The 14,429-nt window shown below is 48.3% G+C and overlaps 1 protein-coding gene and 1 long non-coding RNA gene across 3 annotated transcripts in view; one reads left to right on the forward strand and one right to left on the reverse strand.

The window, feature by feature from the left end:
• The window catches only part of LOC140618621 (uncharacterized), an 18,747-nt gene continuing 4,318 nt past the window's right edge, over window positions 1-14,429 (forward strand). The window contains exon 1 of the long non-coding RNA XR_012018685.1: window positions 1-2,670. This is a non-coding gene — a long non-coding RNA (uncharacterized lncRNA). The remainder of the gene's footprint in view (window positions 2,671-14,429) is intronic.
• Window positions 8,770-14,429, reverse strand: part of PEDS1 (plasmanylethanolamine desaturase 1) — a 23,500-nt gene continuing 17,840 nt past the window's right edge. For both annotated transcript variants that reach the window (XM_072801406.1, XM_072801407.1), the window contains exons 4-6: window positions 13,813-13,957; window positions 12,268-12,480; window positions 8,770-10,258 (exon numbers count right to left, since the gene is read on the reverse strand). In XM_072801406.1, coding sequence (XP_072657507.1) covers window positions 10,137-10,258; window positions 12,268-12,480; window positions 13,813-13,957 — 480 coding nt within the window. In that variant the 3' untranslated portion in view covers window positions 8,770-10,136. The remainder of the gene's footprint in view (window positions 10,259-12,267; window positions 12,481-13,812; window positions 13,958-14,429) is intronic.

A 14,429-nucleotide genomic window follows, 5' to 3' on the forward strand; every position in this document is an offset into this window, starting at 1 on the left:
CCTGCATGTTCCTCCAGGCTCGGGTGCGAAGGAGATACTGAGGTGTTTGGTGAGAAAGGCAGGGGTGATCAGACTTGGGAGGACGCGATTGTGGAAGATACAGAAGAAAGCTAAAAAAGAAAAAAAGAAAAAGAAAGCCTATTTTACTTCGTGCATTTCCTTGTCTAGTTGGATCCTCACAATATCTCTACCAGGTCGGGATTAATGTGAAAAATGAAACTGAGGGGCAGGTTCAGCGATTTATCTAAACTTAGCGGTTAGGTGGCTGAATCAGAATTTGAAACCCGGCCAGAGTCCTGGGCCAGAGAAGCTTTGTTTTGGGGCATTAAGGTGTCAAGGAAAGCATTCCACTCATTCATTCATTCATTCATTCATCCATTTATTCATCCAAAGAAATACTTAACTAAGACCTACTATGTGCCAGGCGCTGTGCTAGGTCCTGGGAATGGATATACATCCCTGAAGCCTGTTCTTACAGGCTTACATTCTAGTCAGAGAGCTAGTTAACAAAGAAATAGGAAAAGATATAACTATGATAGGATAGAGATTGAACCTAGGAAGGGGCAGCAGGGGGTGGTCGGGGAGGGCCTCCTAAGGTGGTTACATTCAGCAGAGACTGATTAGGAGGTAGAGGGAACAGCATGTGCAAAGGTCCTATGGACACATATTTGCAAATGTATGTTAAATCCAAGAAGGGATTGATCTTTTATTATAAGCGGTCTAAGAAGTCCTGATGTGGATTTAGAAACAAGCTGAGAGAGGTGAAGGGACTGCCTCAAGGTCACACAGCTAAACACTGGCAGAAGAAGGACAAGGACTTCCAGTACAGAGGAGCAAGGAAACCGGAAGCCCTTATCCAGGACATCCCGTGCATTACCTTGTTTTGACAGTAGTGCCTCCTAAGCATTTCTCAGCTCCATCTATTTCATCCACTTAGGGTAGCTGCCCTTGTCTTCCACCTGGGTGACCCCAGTAGCCTTTATTCTTGCCCCCATGATCCATTCTCTGTATGGCAGCCAAAATTTGCTCAAAATACCTTTCAGTTAAATCTTTCAGTGGCTCTCCATTTCCTTGTGATAAAATACAGATTCTACAAGTTGCATGAATTCTCATCCAACAAAGACAATCATCAGATGAAAAGGAGACCTAGTATTATCTGGCCGGAACAACAGAACTCTTCAGGGCAAACCACCGTGGATGGCTACCCTAACCAAAGGCCATGCGCCTAGGGTCCAGTGAGACCAGTGAGACCACTGAGACCAGTGAGACCACTGAGGTGTCTAGGACTTACACTCAAGCCTCATTTAAGGAGACTTTTAACCTTAGGTCTCAGCTCTGCACTTGCATGATCCTGCAAGTGAATACTTTCCTAAAATTTGCACCCTGGGTACCTCTCACCCTCATCCTTGGCACAGCCGGTACCTCTGAGACTTGCCTGTACCTCTCTGCAGTACATGTCCCCTCCCTACTCAGGGCTTTTGCCTGTGCTGTTCCCACTCTTCAGTTCTCAGATCCAGCATCACCCCCTCAGGGAAGCTTTCCCTGATTTCTCCAGGTCCAGTTCAGCTATAATTGACTCTTAAAGCCCCATGTGTGTCTCCTTCAAAGCACTGGCAATAGGGAATCGACTTGATAGTCTGTGTATCACGTGATTCAAATTTATCTTGAAAAATACAGAAAATATTTGCCCTGGACTTTGGGTTGTTATAAAGCCTCAAGTAGCAAGTGGGAAGCATTTGGTCTCCTAAAGTGAACTCACCTCTGAAGTGAAATTTTCTGGATTCCAGTGCTCCTTCACCTACTCTTTGCTGTGTGACTTCAGGCAAGAGATTTGAATCTCTCTTGGCATCAATCCCCTCCTTCTGAAAAGAGGAATGATGGTATCAACCTCATAGAGTTGCTGGAGAGATAAAATGCTTTGATAAAACCTTCTAGCACACAGGGAGGAGGAGACACTACAACAGCTGATATTTGCCAAGCCTTCATATCCAGTTTTTATTCATCACAACAGCTGGATGCAGCAAATTCTAGGGATAACCGCACGGTAAGGATGAGAAAGACTCAGAGCTAACAGGTGGAGGAGTGAGGATGGAAACACAAGCCAACTTATCCACGATGCTCCTAAACGTTTGCTCGCATAGATTCCTTGGTTCTCGTAGGGAATTTCTGGCAAGCAAAACTGACAGTAAAGCAAATTCCTGTGCAGAGGACCTCGCAGGAGAATAGGTTAAGCCTGACGCCCGGGGGCATGCTGGGTACTGTAGTTTCGCGGCGTCGCGGAGCCTGCCGGGAGTTGTGGTCCTCTCCGCCGAAGCTCCCTCGGAGAGGCTCCGCCCTCTGTCTGGGAAGTCAGAGCGGGTCCCCAGAGCCGGATTCCTCCGGTGCCTGCGCCGCATCTCTGCCTCGCGCTGGACCTGGTAGTTTCAGCTGATGCGGATAAGAGTCCTGTTTATTGGCTCGTTGGGAAGATTAAAATGGTTAATGGAACGAAAGAATTTAGAAAAGAGCGAGGGCTATATAAGTATTAGCTACTATTTTTCTTATTATTTAATCCTTAGTGACCCCCGCAAAGTAGCTTTTATCATCTCTATTTGTCAGATGAGGAAACTGAGGCTTGGAAGCGTTAGAATGCTTTCCCAGGATCACGCAACAAGGAAGGAGTAAAATCAGGTTTGGAATTCAGTTCTCTTACCCCCGGGGCACCTGTGGAGCTTGGGAGGTTGGAAGCAAAGCGTGGGTGGGTTTGCTTTTTTTTGTGCAAAATGCAGCCTGACTACCTGGAAAAGACTGAATTGGGCGGCACCGAGATTGGAGGCGGGGAGTCCGGAGAGGGTTTGTGCTGACGCCGTTGACGGCCCGCAGGCACCAGGTCCTTGGGTGCCCACAGCAGCTGGTTTTGATGAGGGGGCTGAAGGTCCAGTTCCAGGTGTGAATCTGAGCCCGTCCCCGGCAGGGCCGTTTCCTTTTGCCAGCGATTGGTCCAGCGGTGCGCCTGTCACCTAGTTCTTTGCTGGCCAATGAGCTGAGGAGGGTGATTGGAAAGTTTCGCTCCCTTGAGAATAGCTGGGGAGAAAGCTTTTTTTGGCCCCCTTTCCTCTTTCCTGTAAAAGGAGGTTGTGATGGTTGGAGCTGTGACGATCCAGAGGCCAAAAAACCTAGAACTACACCATAGGTATTTGCAGAAAGGAGGTGCTAGCACAGAAAGATGGCAAGAGCTAGGACCTCCCAGGATGTGGTTGAGCTGCTGAAGAGAACCCTGGGGCCGTTTACCTACAAGTATTTTCTTTTCTTTTTTTTTCTTTTCTTCTTTTCTTTTCTTTTCTTTTTTCTTTTCTTTTCTTTTCTTTTCTTTCTTTTCTTTTCTTTTCTTTTCTTTCTTTTCTTTTTTCTTGTATTTTCTTTTCTTTTTTTCTTTTCTTTTCTTCTTTTCTTTCTTTTCTTTTTTCTTTCTTTCTTTCTTTCTTTCTTTCTTTCTTTCTTTCTCTCTCTCTCTCTCTCTCTCTCTCTCTCTCTGTCTCTTTCTTTCAGATTTTATTTGTTTGACAGAGGGAGAGAGCACAAGTAGGCAGAGCTGCAGACAGGGAGAAAGGGAGAAGCAGGCTCCCTGCTGAGCAGAGAGCCTGACAATGGGGCTCTGATCCCAGGATCCTGGGATCATGACCTGAGCTGAAGGCAGACATTTAACAGACTGAGCCACCCAGGCACCCCTCTTTACTTTCTTTCTAGATTTTATTATTTTTAAGTACTCTTTATGCCCAACATGAGGCTCGAACTCACAACCGCAAGATAAGCAGCGGCATGCTTTTCTACTGACCCAGCCAGGCGCCCCTACTTACAAACGGGTTTCCTAAGACATGAAATAATAAGTCTTTATTGCTTCAGCTGCTCTTAAAGGTGGGTTTTTGTGACCTAGGGTCAAAAGCATACGTAATTGGTACAGGAAGCTGGCACAGTGCCCCAGTGAAGAGAAACAGATGTAGACTGTTCCACAATAGTGTTCATTCAAAAACTATTCTCAGGGTGCCTGGGTGGCTAAGTTGGTTAAGCATCTAACTTCAGCTCAGGTCATGCTGGGATTGAACCCCACATTGGGTTCCCTGCTCAGTGCATTGGGCTCCCTGCTCAGCAGGAAGCTTGCTTCTCTCCTTCTGCCTACTGCTCCCCCTGCTTGTGTGCGCTGTCAAATAAATAAATAAAATGTTAAAACAAAACAAAAACTTCTCAATAAGGTGGGAAAACATCTGGGCAGTTTGGGAATCTCTGTGATGTGAAAGGCATGAGTAGTATATTCAAAATGTAAAAAGTGCCATATAGTTTTTATAAAGCCTATAGTATTATTTTTTAGAGTAATACTCCTCAAACTCAAATGTGCCCCCAAATCACCAGGAGGCTTGTTAAAAATGCAGATTCTGATTCTCTGTGTGTGTTTGGAGGGGGGTGGTTTGTGCTGAGATTCTGCATTTCTAACAAGTGCCTAGGGGATGCACAGACCATACTTTGAGTAGGAAGCTTGTAGGTAACATTGTGTAATTTTATGTTTATATTTCCATTTATAGTTAAGAACACACCCCCCCCAACCTCCTGGTATAGCTTTTTATAATACACTACAGAAAGTAAAACTGACAAGCTGTTGACAGAGGAGTCATGGGCACTGGTAAGGCAGAGAACAGAATGCGTGGAGAAAGAGTCTGTGGATGATGGGGTGTGGGAGACACACTTGCTAATGGCATTTCATGGCACATACATAGAATTATGTCCCTCTGGGGTGTGTCTGAAGCCTAGCATTAAGATGTTTTATCTAACATTTGATGAAGTTGCTGAAGTATACAACCCAAGAGGGATGGGAGTGGGTGGGGTAGGGAGGTCATGATACAATTTATTTACTCACTTCTCTCTTGATGGACATGAGATGTTTCCATTGGCTTCTTCCTATGACTTATTTCTGTAATGTCTGAATTTTGTACCATCTGTTACTTTTGTGGTCAGGGAAAAATAAATAAGAACCAGAGCTCTGGGGCAGTGGGGTGGGTGGAACCAAAGGATGAGTTTCCCTCAATTTTAAAGAGCCCTTGCAACTCATTGTGAAAAAGTGATAAACACTCCAAAACAAAGATGTTAATCATAGCAAACATTTATGCAGCGTTTACTATGTTCCAGGAACATAGGGTTTTTGCATATATTAATTAATCTTCACAACTACCCTATAAGGTCATAGCATTACTATCCCTTCTTATAGATGAGGAAAAGAGACACAGAGAGGTTTAGTAACTTGGCCAAAGTCACAAGCTTTGGGATTTGAACCCAAAGCTCTCAACTACTACTACCCTGCTTCCCAAGAAGTAAGGAAATGAGGTAAGATACCGATCTCACTCAACATATTGCAGTTCAGTGATTCTAAGCACATTTTCACATTCAAACATCTCTGGAATCAGGACGCATCTCACAATCAATGGTTTCTTAGATTCAGTGAAATAGAGTAAGAGAAATGCAAATTAAAACCACCTATCAGATTGGCAAAGAACAAAACACTTGATAACACAGTGCATTGGCAAGAGTGTGAGGAAACTGGCACTCTCAAAAGTGGTGAGTTTACACTTGATCTTAGCCAAAAGGCTGAGGAGTGATGAAAGTGGTGAGTTTAGATGGGTAATTGGAAGGCAATTTGGTGTGAGCTATCCAAATGGAACACAGACATCCTGGGCCCAACAATTCGGTTTCTATGATCTGACCCCTCAGGTCTCCTGGTCCTCATGGGTGAAGACTTAGGTTCTCCTGTGCACACAAATAGCAGTTCATATTATCCAAGACTGAACACAACTTCAATGTCCAACAAAAGACTAGTTAAAACACGAAAGTCCATTCTGAACTTGTAGTTGGAATGCTACACCACTGTCAAAAAGAGGAAGGAAGCATTGATATAATACTGTCTCCAAAATACACTAGGTGAAAAGGGCAAGTGCAGAACTGCATATGGAATATTCTACCTATGGTGGGAAAGCAGGTGCAGGGATGCCTTGCCGCCTGTTGGAGGGACTTGCAGGGGTCTTGTTGCAATAATGGCCTCTGAGAAGGGAAACTGAGGGCTTGGAGGAACTCCAGTGGGAACAGTTTAGTCTTCACTCTAGACCAGGAGTTGGAAAAGTTTTTGTTTGTTTGTTTTGTAAAGAGCCAGATAGTATTTTATGCTTTGAGGACCATTTGGCTCTCAACTTTGCCACTGTATTAGACAATATGCAAATGAACAAGGGTGGCTGTGTGCCAGTAAAATTTTACCACCACACTGAAATTTGAACTTTATGTTTTTGGAGATACTTTTTTTCCTCCCCGCAACCACTTACAAAAAATGCTCATGGGGCCATAGAATAACAGCTGGGCCAGATTTGGCTCACTAGTGGCAGTCAGCTGACCCCTGCTCTAGATCATTTTTGTATTTATTCTTATTCTTTACATTATGAATGGATTACCTATTAAAAAATGTTTGGGGCGCTTGGGTGGCTCAGTCAGTTAAGCGTCCAGCTTGATTTCTGTTCAGGTCAGGATCTCGGGATCATGAGATCAAGCCCCATGTCTCTCTCAAGTAAATGAAAAAATAAAATCCTAAGAAAAAATATTTAAAGGATAGCTTGAAATTTTTAGGTTTTTCAAAAGGGGGTGAATCATGTGAGACCCTGGGGGCAGGTGCCCCACCCAGACCACCTTTAGGAAGAAGCCAGCACAGAGGAGGATGCGTGATATTCCCAGACAAACTGGAAATACATGTTTGCCCTGCACTGCTACCTGCCCCACTCTACCACCAGATAGCAGCACGACTCCACTGAAAAGCGGGCCATCCCTGCACCAGCTGGGAAGCTGAGGGCAGAAGTCAGCCCGTACACCTGTTTTATTTTGCTTACCATATGCTTAAAAAATGGAGCCAGCATTAACAAAGAAAAAAAGTCTGGAATTCTAGTTCCTCTATAATCAATCAGCTGATGTGAGCCGCAGCTGCCCTCTGGGCCTGATGTCCCCAGGGCATCTGGGTCCGCAGTGTCAGCTGCTTTTTCTCATCCTGAGTGTAGTAAGGGACACATTTCTCACTTGCCACCTGCCTCCTTACCTCCATCCCTCCACTGGGGCTATCAGCAGGTGTTAAAGCATAAAGGCTTTGGGTCAGATCAGGGCTTAGATTCCAGCTATGTGACAGCTATCAGCTATGTGACCCTGGGCCTGTTCCATGACCCAGCTCCTTGTCCTTGTGTGCAAATGGGGCTGCATGTACTCACCTCTCAGATTCAATGCATGGAGCTCTGTGCAGTTTGGCATGAGTAAGCGTTCAGTGGATATGAGCATTTTCCCCTGCCCAGCCCTCCTAGGCACTTTTTTTGCAATACCTCCATCTCACAAATGACCCCAACACTCCCAGACACAAAGCATAACTCCTGGTTCTGAAAGTGTTTTTCCAGCCCCCGGGATTTAGGAGCAGTGAGACAAGTTCTGCGTGTGAGGTATGGCTCTGTCTTAGTAGCCATGATATCTTGGGCAAGTCAGTTCATCTCTCTGGACTCAGACTGGGTTCTTTCTTTCTTTCTTTCTTTTTTTTTTTTTTTGCTTGTTTGGGGGTAATTAATACAGGTTGGGAGGCCTGGGAAAAAAAATCTCGCCACCAGGGCCAATGAGCAGGAACCCAACCTCTGTAGCTCCAAGGCTGCTTATCTGATCCTTCTGAAGTTTGGCTGTCTGTCCCATCTGTTGTAGACTTCTTTGACAACACCTTACTTTTTCTTTTTGGGAACAAACCATCTCTCCTTCCTCTCAGTCCTGTGGCTTGGGAAGTATCATTCCCACCCCTAAAACTCCAGGTTGGTGTGTTTCAAACCCGGCCAGCCAGAGCCATTCACCACCACGAGACCCAATTTGTCCCAGTGAGAAGCCTGCCTTGGGCATTTGCTGCAACCACAGGCAGGGGAAACTTTTTCCACTGAGATTGCAGAGCTTGTCCAATGTCAGGTCTCAACTCAGGGAAAAGCGGAACTAGACTGACCAGGGTCTGGTGAATCATGTGAACCCCTGGGTCCTGCCAAATCTTAAGTCACAGCCACCTCCTCTCAACTCTTCAGTTATAGGAGTTAAATCATTCTGGCTATTTTTACTTAAGCTATCATTTTCTGTCACTTACGAATTGAACTCTAATTCCCCTTTTGTGGTCCCCTCGGACAGTTACAAATCTAGTGGTGGGCAAACTTTAAGGAAAATTAAGTCATGGGTCACATTTTTACAAAAGCTTTATCTGTGACCACTCTAAAGAGTATTTTATCATTTCTCTGTCCCCCCCTTTTTGCTAGTATTGCAGAAACTATCTAGCCCAGACTAGATATTGATTGTAATGTCTGTATGTTCACTACTGAATCTCATGGGAAATTCAGCACATGGGAGGTGCCCTAGAATTTCTTGTTCAATGAATAAATGAACAACATACTCATTTGTCTAAAATGTCCAGTGTCTCCCAACTTCCTCAGCCTGTAACAAGCCTCTAATTTTCCAACCATATCATCCACTTTCCCCTGTTCACTTCAGTTCAGCCCCACTGTCTTTTAACCTCAGACTTGTTCCTGCCTCAGGGCCTTTGCATTTACTGTCCAGTCTGCTGGTCTCTTCCCCACAGCTGGCTCCATCTCCTCCCACGGGTCTCAGGTCAAATGTCCCTTCTCAGAGAGACCCTCCCTGACCACCCTGCTTTTCCAATGTGATTATTTTTTACCTTCTTTACAAATCACCATCTGAATGTACATGTGCATTTATTTATATTTATTGTCTCTCTTCAGGAGGTCAGCTCCGCCAGGGTAAGTCTTTGTCTGTCTGTTCACTGCAGTGCCCAATGTCCAGGTTGGAGCCTGGCACACACCAGGTGCCAGTAACATTTGCTGAAGGAATACACTAATAGGGATTTGCCTTCATCACTCTATCATGATCTCCTGCAGGAAGACCATTCCTCATCCAGTTGTGGGTCCCCTCCAAAAGTGTTTGGAGCAGACGGCAACGTTAATTCACTGTCTCAGGTGACAAAGCTCCCATTTGAGCCTAAGGCTGGAGGAGAGGAGCTAGGAATGGGGTAGGGGTGGGGCCTTATCCTCTAGGATCTTTAACCACCCCCCAACCAGCCAACCAGGAAACACCAGGCAGCCAAGGTTAAGTAGACTCTTGCTGCTTTGTTATAAATATATTATGTACATCCAAAACATGACATTAAAATATTACTCCGTGTTACAGAAAAGATATTAAGGCTTTCTATTATTTACATTAAACAAGCAAGCACCTTTAAAAAAAAAAAAAAACCAAAAAAAAAAAAAAAAGCCCCATTCTTCCTTCTCTGACATTCCCCTAGCCAGAGGGGACACCATGTCCCCTTCCAAATGACCACGACCCTTTGCAGGGGCTGCACTCTGTGAAGACGTCCTCTGATTAGAGATATCAGCTCTGGCTGGAATCACATGGGCAGATGGGGAGGTGGAGGAGAGAGGGGGTCCGGGCTTGGGGAGGGGGATTCCTGCCTCTTCTGGCCGGCTGCCCTCAGACCCTTGCTGCACTTTGCCATTCTTGGGTGAACAGGTTAGGATGCAGGTGGTGCCTGGGGCTGTCCAGCCATCCAGGCCTTCAGGGTCAGTTCACAGGGCCATGGCAGGGCAATGCTCCAGGGACACTCCGATATGCCTGGGAGCTCCTCAACCACTGGGGGCAAGCAAGGAGAGACAGCTAAGACGACTCAGTGGTCCCAACGCCAGCCACGCTGAAGGGCTGCCCGGTGAGGAAGGGGTAGGGGTGGGCTGTAGGGGTGCAGGGAGTGGGTGAGTTTCCCCTCTACCCAAGGAAGGGCTGGCACAGCGGGGCTCCTTTTTCTGCAGTCAGGCTTGGAGACAGAGCAGCTCAGGTGGCTGGGAAGGGGCCCAGGAAAGAAAATGAAAAAGAGGAAATGAAAAAATCAGTGGCTCAAGTATTCTGTGTCACGAGGGGGTGGGCTGGGGGTGCCCGGGCCCAGCCCAGGAGGCGTCCTCTCCATCTGGAGGGGGCCAGCACAAGGAGGCTGGAATTTGGCAGATGGCTTCGGTTTGGGGGTACAGGGGCTGGGGAAGGTTGGCAATAAGGTGGCAGGCTCGGAGGAGTTATTTGATCTTCTGGGCCCATTTCATGTCATCTGCCCGAGGCTTCTCGCCAGTCAGGCCCTGGATGAGGTCCTCTAGGCGTCGCCAGAAGCCTATCTTCTCCAGGGGGTAGTTGAGCCAGCCTGCAGTAAAAACAGGGCATCGGAGGGTTGAATGGGAGAGCAGTAATAGAGGAGATGGAAGGAAAGTTCTGGCTTGGCTGGGGGCAGGAGCAACCAGGTACGTATGTCTGTATGGGGCAGGGGACAAGGGTGGACTGAGGATCTGGGAATGGGGCCCTCCCACCCATGGGCTTAGGGGCTGTTCACACATGTCTCCATACCCTAACTCACTCACTTTCCCACCAAGGGCTTACTATGCATCAGGCGTGGTGGCAGCATTTCTTATCATTGGGCTCACCTGCCACCTCTTCCAGGAAGCCTTCCTTGACCCCATCACTCACTTTTGTTTCATTATAACCTTTATGATGACCTGTAACCATTCTCATTAATCCACCACTTTCCTGTTTTGTGTTAGTTTTTCTCCCCAATGCCCAACTAGAATGTCCTGCTCCACCCAACCAAACCCATGTTTTTCTACTGTTGATCTTGCGGCACATAGTAGATGCTCACTAACATTGCTTACAATCTTCTTTCCTCTGTTACAGCTTTTCCCCCAAATCATGAGGTAGGTACTATGAGTCCCACTTTCCAGAGGTGAAGACAGGCTTGGATGGGAGTCTCCCAATGAGTGGGTGGCCAAACTAGGATTGACCCTTGGCCTGGCTGAGCAGTTAGTTAGCTGAGCTCCTCAACAGCCTAAATTCGCATCCCTCCACCTGCCCTCAAAGAACATGACTTTAGGACATACAAAAAAAATATTTGTTGTGGTTCTCAGTTCTGTCCCCTGTAAAAACCAGGGGCAGTAACTCATCAAGTATATATTACATGCCGAGCAATTTGCATCTGCCGTCATGCTATTCACACCCTGGCCCTGGGGAGGTGGTCTGTAAGGAGGCGGCTGCAGCCCCATTCCTTGGGGGAGAAAAAGGACATCCAGCGAGGTCTGAGACCCCGAAAGGCCCCTGTGGAAGAGAGGCCAGTTGGACAAGCTGGACTAGCTTGCTGTCAGTGTCGTCGGCACCTCTGCTACACTTAATTTTCATGCCAGCTGGCCCCGGAAAACCTCCATTTACTTTTGGTACTGGTTCGTTAACTGCCAATGGCATGTGGGTCTCCTTAGAGTTCCTCAGTCACACCAGGCATGTTCCTGCCTCGGGGCCTCTGCACTTGCTGTTCCCTTTGTCTGAACTGGTCTTTCCTTACTTGGCTATGGGGCGCCTCCTTCACTTTTCTTTTTTTAGATTTCTGACTTCCTTATATGAACAGTGACTCCTGCCTTCCCACTCCAGGACTCTCTGCCCTTCACCCTGCTTTGTCCCCTATAACATTTCTCACATCTTGACTTTGTCATCTCCCCTCTACTCTGCCCCTAATGCCCTTCACTCCAGCCACACTAACCTCCTTGCTGTTCCTCAAACCAACCAGGCACGTGTGTTCCTCCTTCAGGGACTTCGCACCTGCTGTTCCCGTTGCCTGGAGGGCTCTTCCTTCAGATCTGCATTACCTTCTCCCTCAGTCCACATGTCACCTTCTCAGTGAGGCCTTTGGTGACCACCTTATCTCAAGGGCAAAGTCTCCCCCCTTTTCCTTCTACCCTCTGCTCTCATTTGCTCCACAGCAGTTAGCATTGTTAAATGTACTACTCATGTATTGTCTGGAATGTCCCCTATTAGAGTGGGAATGCCACAAAGGCAGAGATCTGTGCCTGTTTGTTGAGTGCTGTGTCCTAAGCCCAGGACTGTGCATGGCACACAGTAGGTGCTCAAAAAACATCTGCTGGATGGGTGGGTGGAATCATAACTCCGTGATGTGGGCAGTGGGAGTGGGAAAGGTTGTCTCCCTTGTACTGCTGTGTCCTCAGCACCTAGGAGAATGCCTGACACATAGTAGGTCCACGAGTATTGTAAGGGCATGTTCTTGCAGGGCAAGGATTACATGACCTCCTACTGTGACCTCTGCCCTATGACCCTGAGGATGGAGCTACAGCTGGAGGTGGGGACAGCCTGTTCCACGCCACCCTGTAGCCGAACCTGTGGTGATGCAGAAGTAGGTCTCGTGGGGAGAGACATGGTGGATGCGGTGGTGTTTGCGTGGCAGGATGATATGCCAGTCCTGCAGGAGGGTGACCCAGCGTGGCAGCCCAAAGTACGTGTGTGACCACTTGTGGATTTGGTTGGTGAAGGTGCCGAAGATGATCAGGCAAAAGACGAAGCACTCCCAGGGGTACAGCTGCTCCAGGGCTTCTGCAGGGTGGGGAGAGGGTGGTGCCCACAGGGCCACAAAGTTGTCACAGGGCAGGGCCTCCGCAGGCCTGGCCCTCACCACTTGTTCCTGGGCAGATCCCAGGCCTCCTTCCACCCTCCCCCATGGTCTTAGGCAAGTTCAGACTCCTTTCTGGGCCTCAGTCTTCTCTTCTGTGCAGTGTGCAGATAATGGAGTAAGCATAAGAAATAGTTATAAATGTTGGCTCTGGAGTCAGGCAGAGCAGGGTTCAGGTCTGTGCTCTAACACTTCTTGGCTATATGAGCTTGGGTCAGTGCCTCTGCCTCTTTGAGTCTCAACTTCATCATCGGTAAAATGGGAGTAAGTCTTTGGGTTCCCTAGAAGCAGAGCCTGAGACAAGGGTTCATGTGCTCATAATTTATCCGTGGGAGAATGGGGGGGGGCGCATCCTCTGTTCAGTAAAACATCTCAGGGAGTGAGGGAAGCAGTGGGAGAACTAAGCAATGATGGGGTTGGGGGGAGTCTTGTCTCAGCCTGATCCAGGGGGCAGCTCTGGAGGGTTAGTGGGTCTACAGAGTTGATCCCACCCAGAGGTAAGAGGCCTGGTCTTCTGTAGACTTTCCCTCTCACTTTGGGCTTAGGCTTTGGGCTTATCCCAAGGGGAGAGGTGGAACCTGCTCTGGCAGTTCTCAGAGGGGACAGCTGGGAGTAGTTGGCAGCCACCACTCACGGCAGCTAGGGGATGGGTGCATACCTGAGTGAGAGGATATAGGTGGGTACTGCAGCACCCATGATACCACAGAAACTCATCACATCTAACCAGAGCGGGGCTCCTTTCAGGATCAATGAGGTGTCAAGTTGTTAGAATAAGACCTGGTACAGAGGAAATGCATATCCTCCATCTTCTGCCCACTTGACAGATAAGGTAACTGAGGCTCACAGAGGTGAAATGACTTGCTTTTTCTCCAAGATAGGGAGGGCAGAGATCAGAACTCAGAGCTTCCTGAGTTCACAGCCGGCATTCTTCCTCCTGAGCCAGGGCAGCCAAGCCAGCAGCCCTCAGGGCCAGGCAGGTAATGCAGATGCACAAGGTGGTCCAGGTGCAGGGCAGCAGGGAGCATTGGGGACTGCCTAAAGGTGGTGGCTGCAGCTCCGCTCCCGCCCAGTGAAGCCAAATAGGAACAAGGGCCTGGGATGGCCAGATTGGATGGTTCAAGAGAAGCTGGGAGCACAGATTTTTATGTCAAATGGCCCAATTTTACATGTTGATAACTAAAACATTTTTTATGACGTTGTGAGGGGACTCTGCCCCCACAGACCCCTTGCAGCCCACCACCAGTGGGCACACTCACCAGGGCTCTGGGTGCGGAACTTGTAGGCCATGTTTAGCAGAGGCAGCAGCGTCACCAGGCAGTTGTCCCCGTTGGTTTCGATGAAGTCATGTCGTGTAATGGCTGTGGGGTCAATGTGATGCTCCCGGAAGGGTCGAATAAAAGCCTGGGTGAGGGCAGGGGTAGGGGGTGGGGGAGGAGAAGGGATACATCGGCCCAGTCAGCCTGTGTGGCCAGCCTCTCTCCACCGCCTCCCGGCCTCTGGGATGACAGAAGCCACCAGGCTACTGATGCAGAGCCCACGGGGCTTCAGGGTCCAGTCTAAGCAGCTCTAGCAGAAGCCAGTCGAAATGACTTGGTGGGGACCTCGGGATACTACTGCCCCACTTGGGGCCGCAGTCCCCCCATCAGGGGTGTGAGGGGAGTTGGAGACCCACTCCACCCTAACACAGCCGCAGACGCCCTGCACAGTGGCATGGGGCCTTCTCTCTTTCTCCCCAGTGCCCCACCCCTCCTGGGAACAGCCTCCCCCCTCTTCCTCTTCTGTAGGTACAGGTTGTTCCTCTGGGGCGGACCGCCTCCTGCTAGTTTAAAGTGAGCACGTGACTCTGGCTGGGCCAATCAGGCCCTCTCTCTGC

This window comes from Canis lupus, chromosome 26 (assembly GCF_048164855.1).
Source record: "Canis lupus baileyi chromosome 26, mCanLup2.hap1, whole genome shotgun sequence".
NCBI classification, from domain to species: domain Eukaryota; kingdom Metazoa; phylum Chordata; class Mammalia; order Carnivora; family Canidae; genus Canis; species Canis lupus.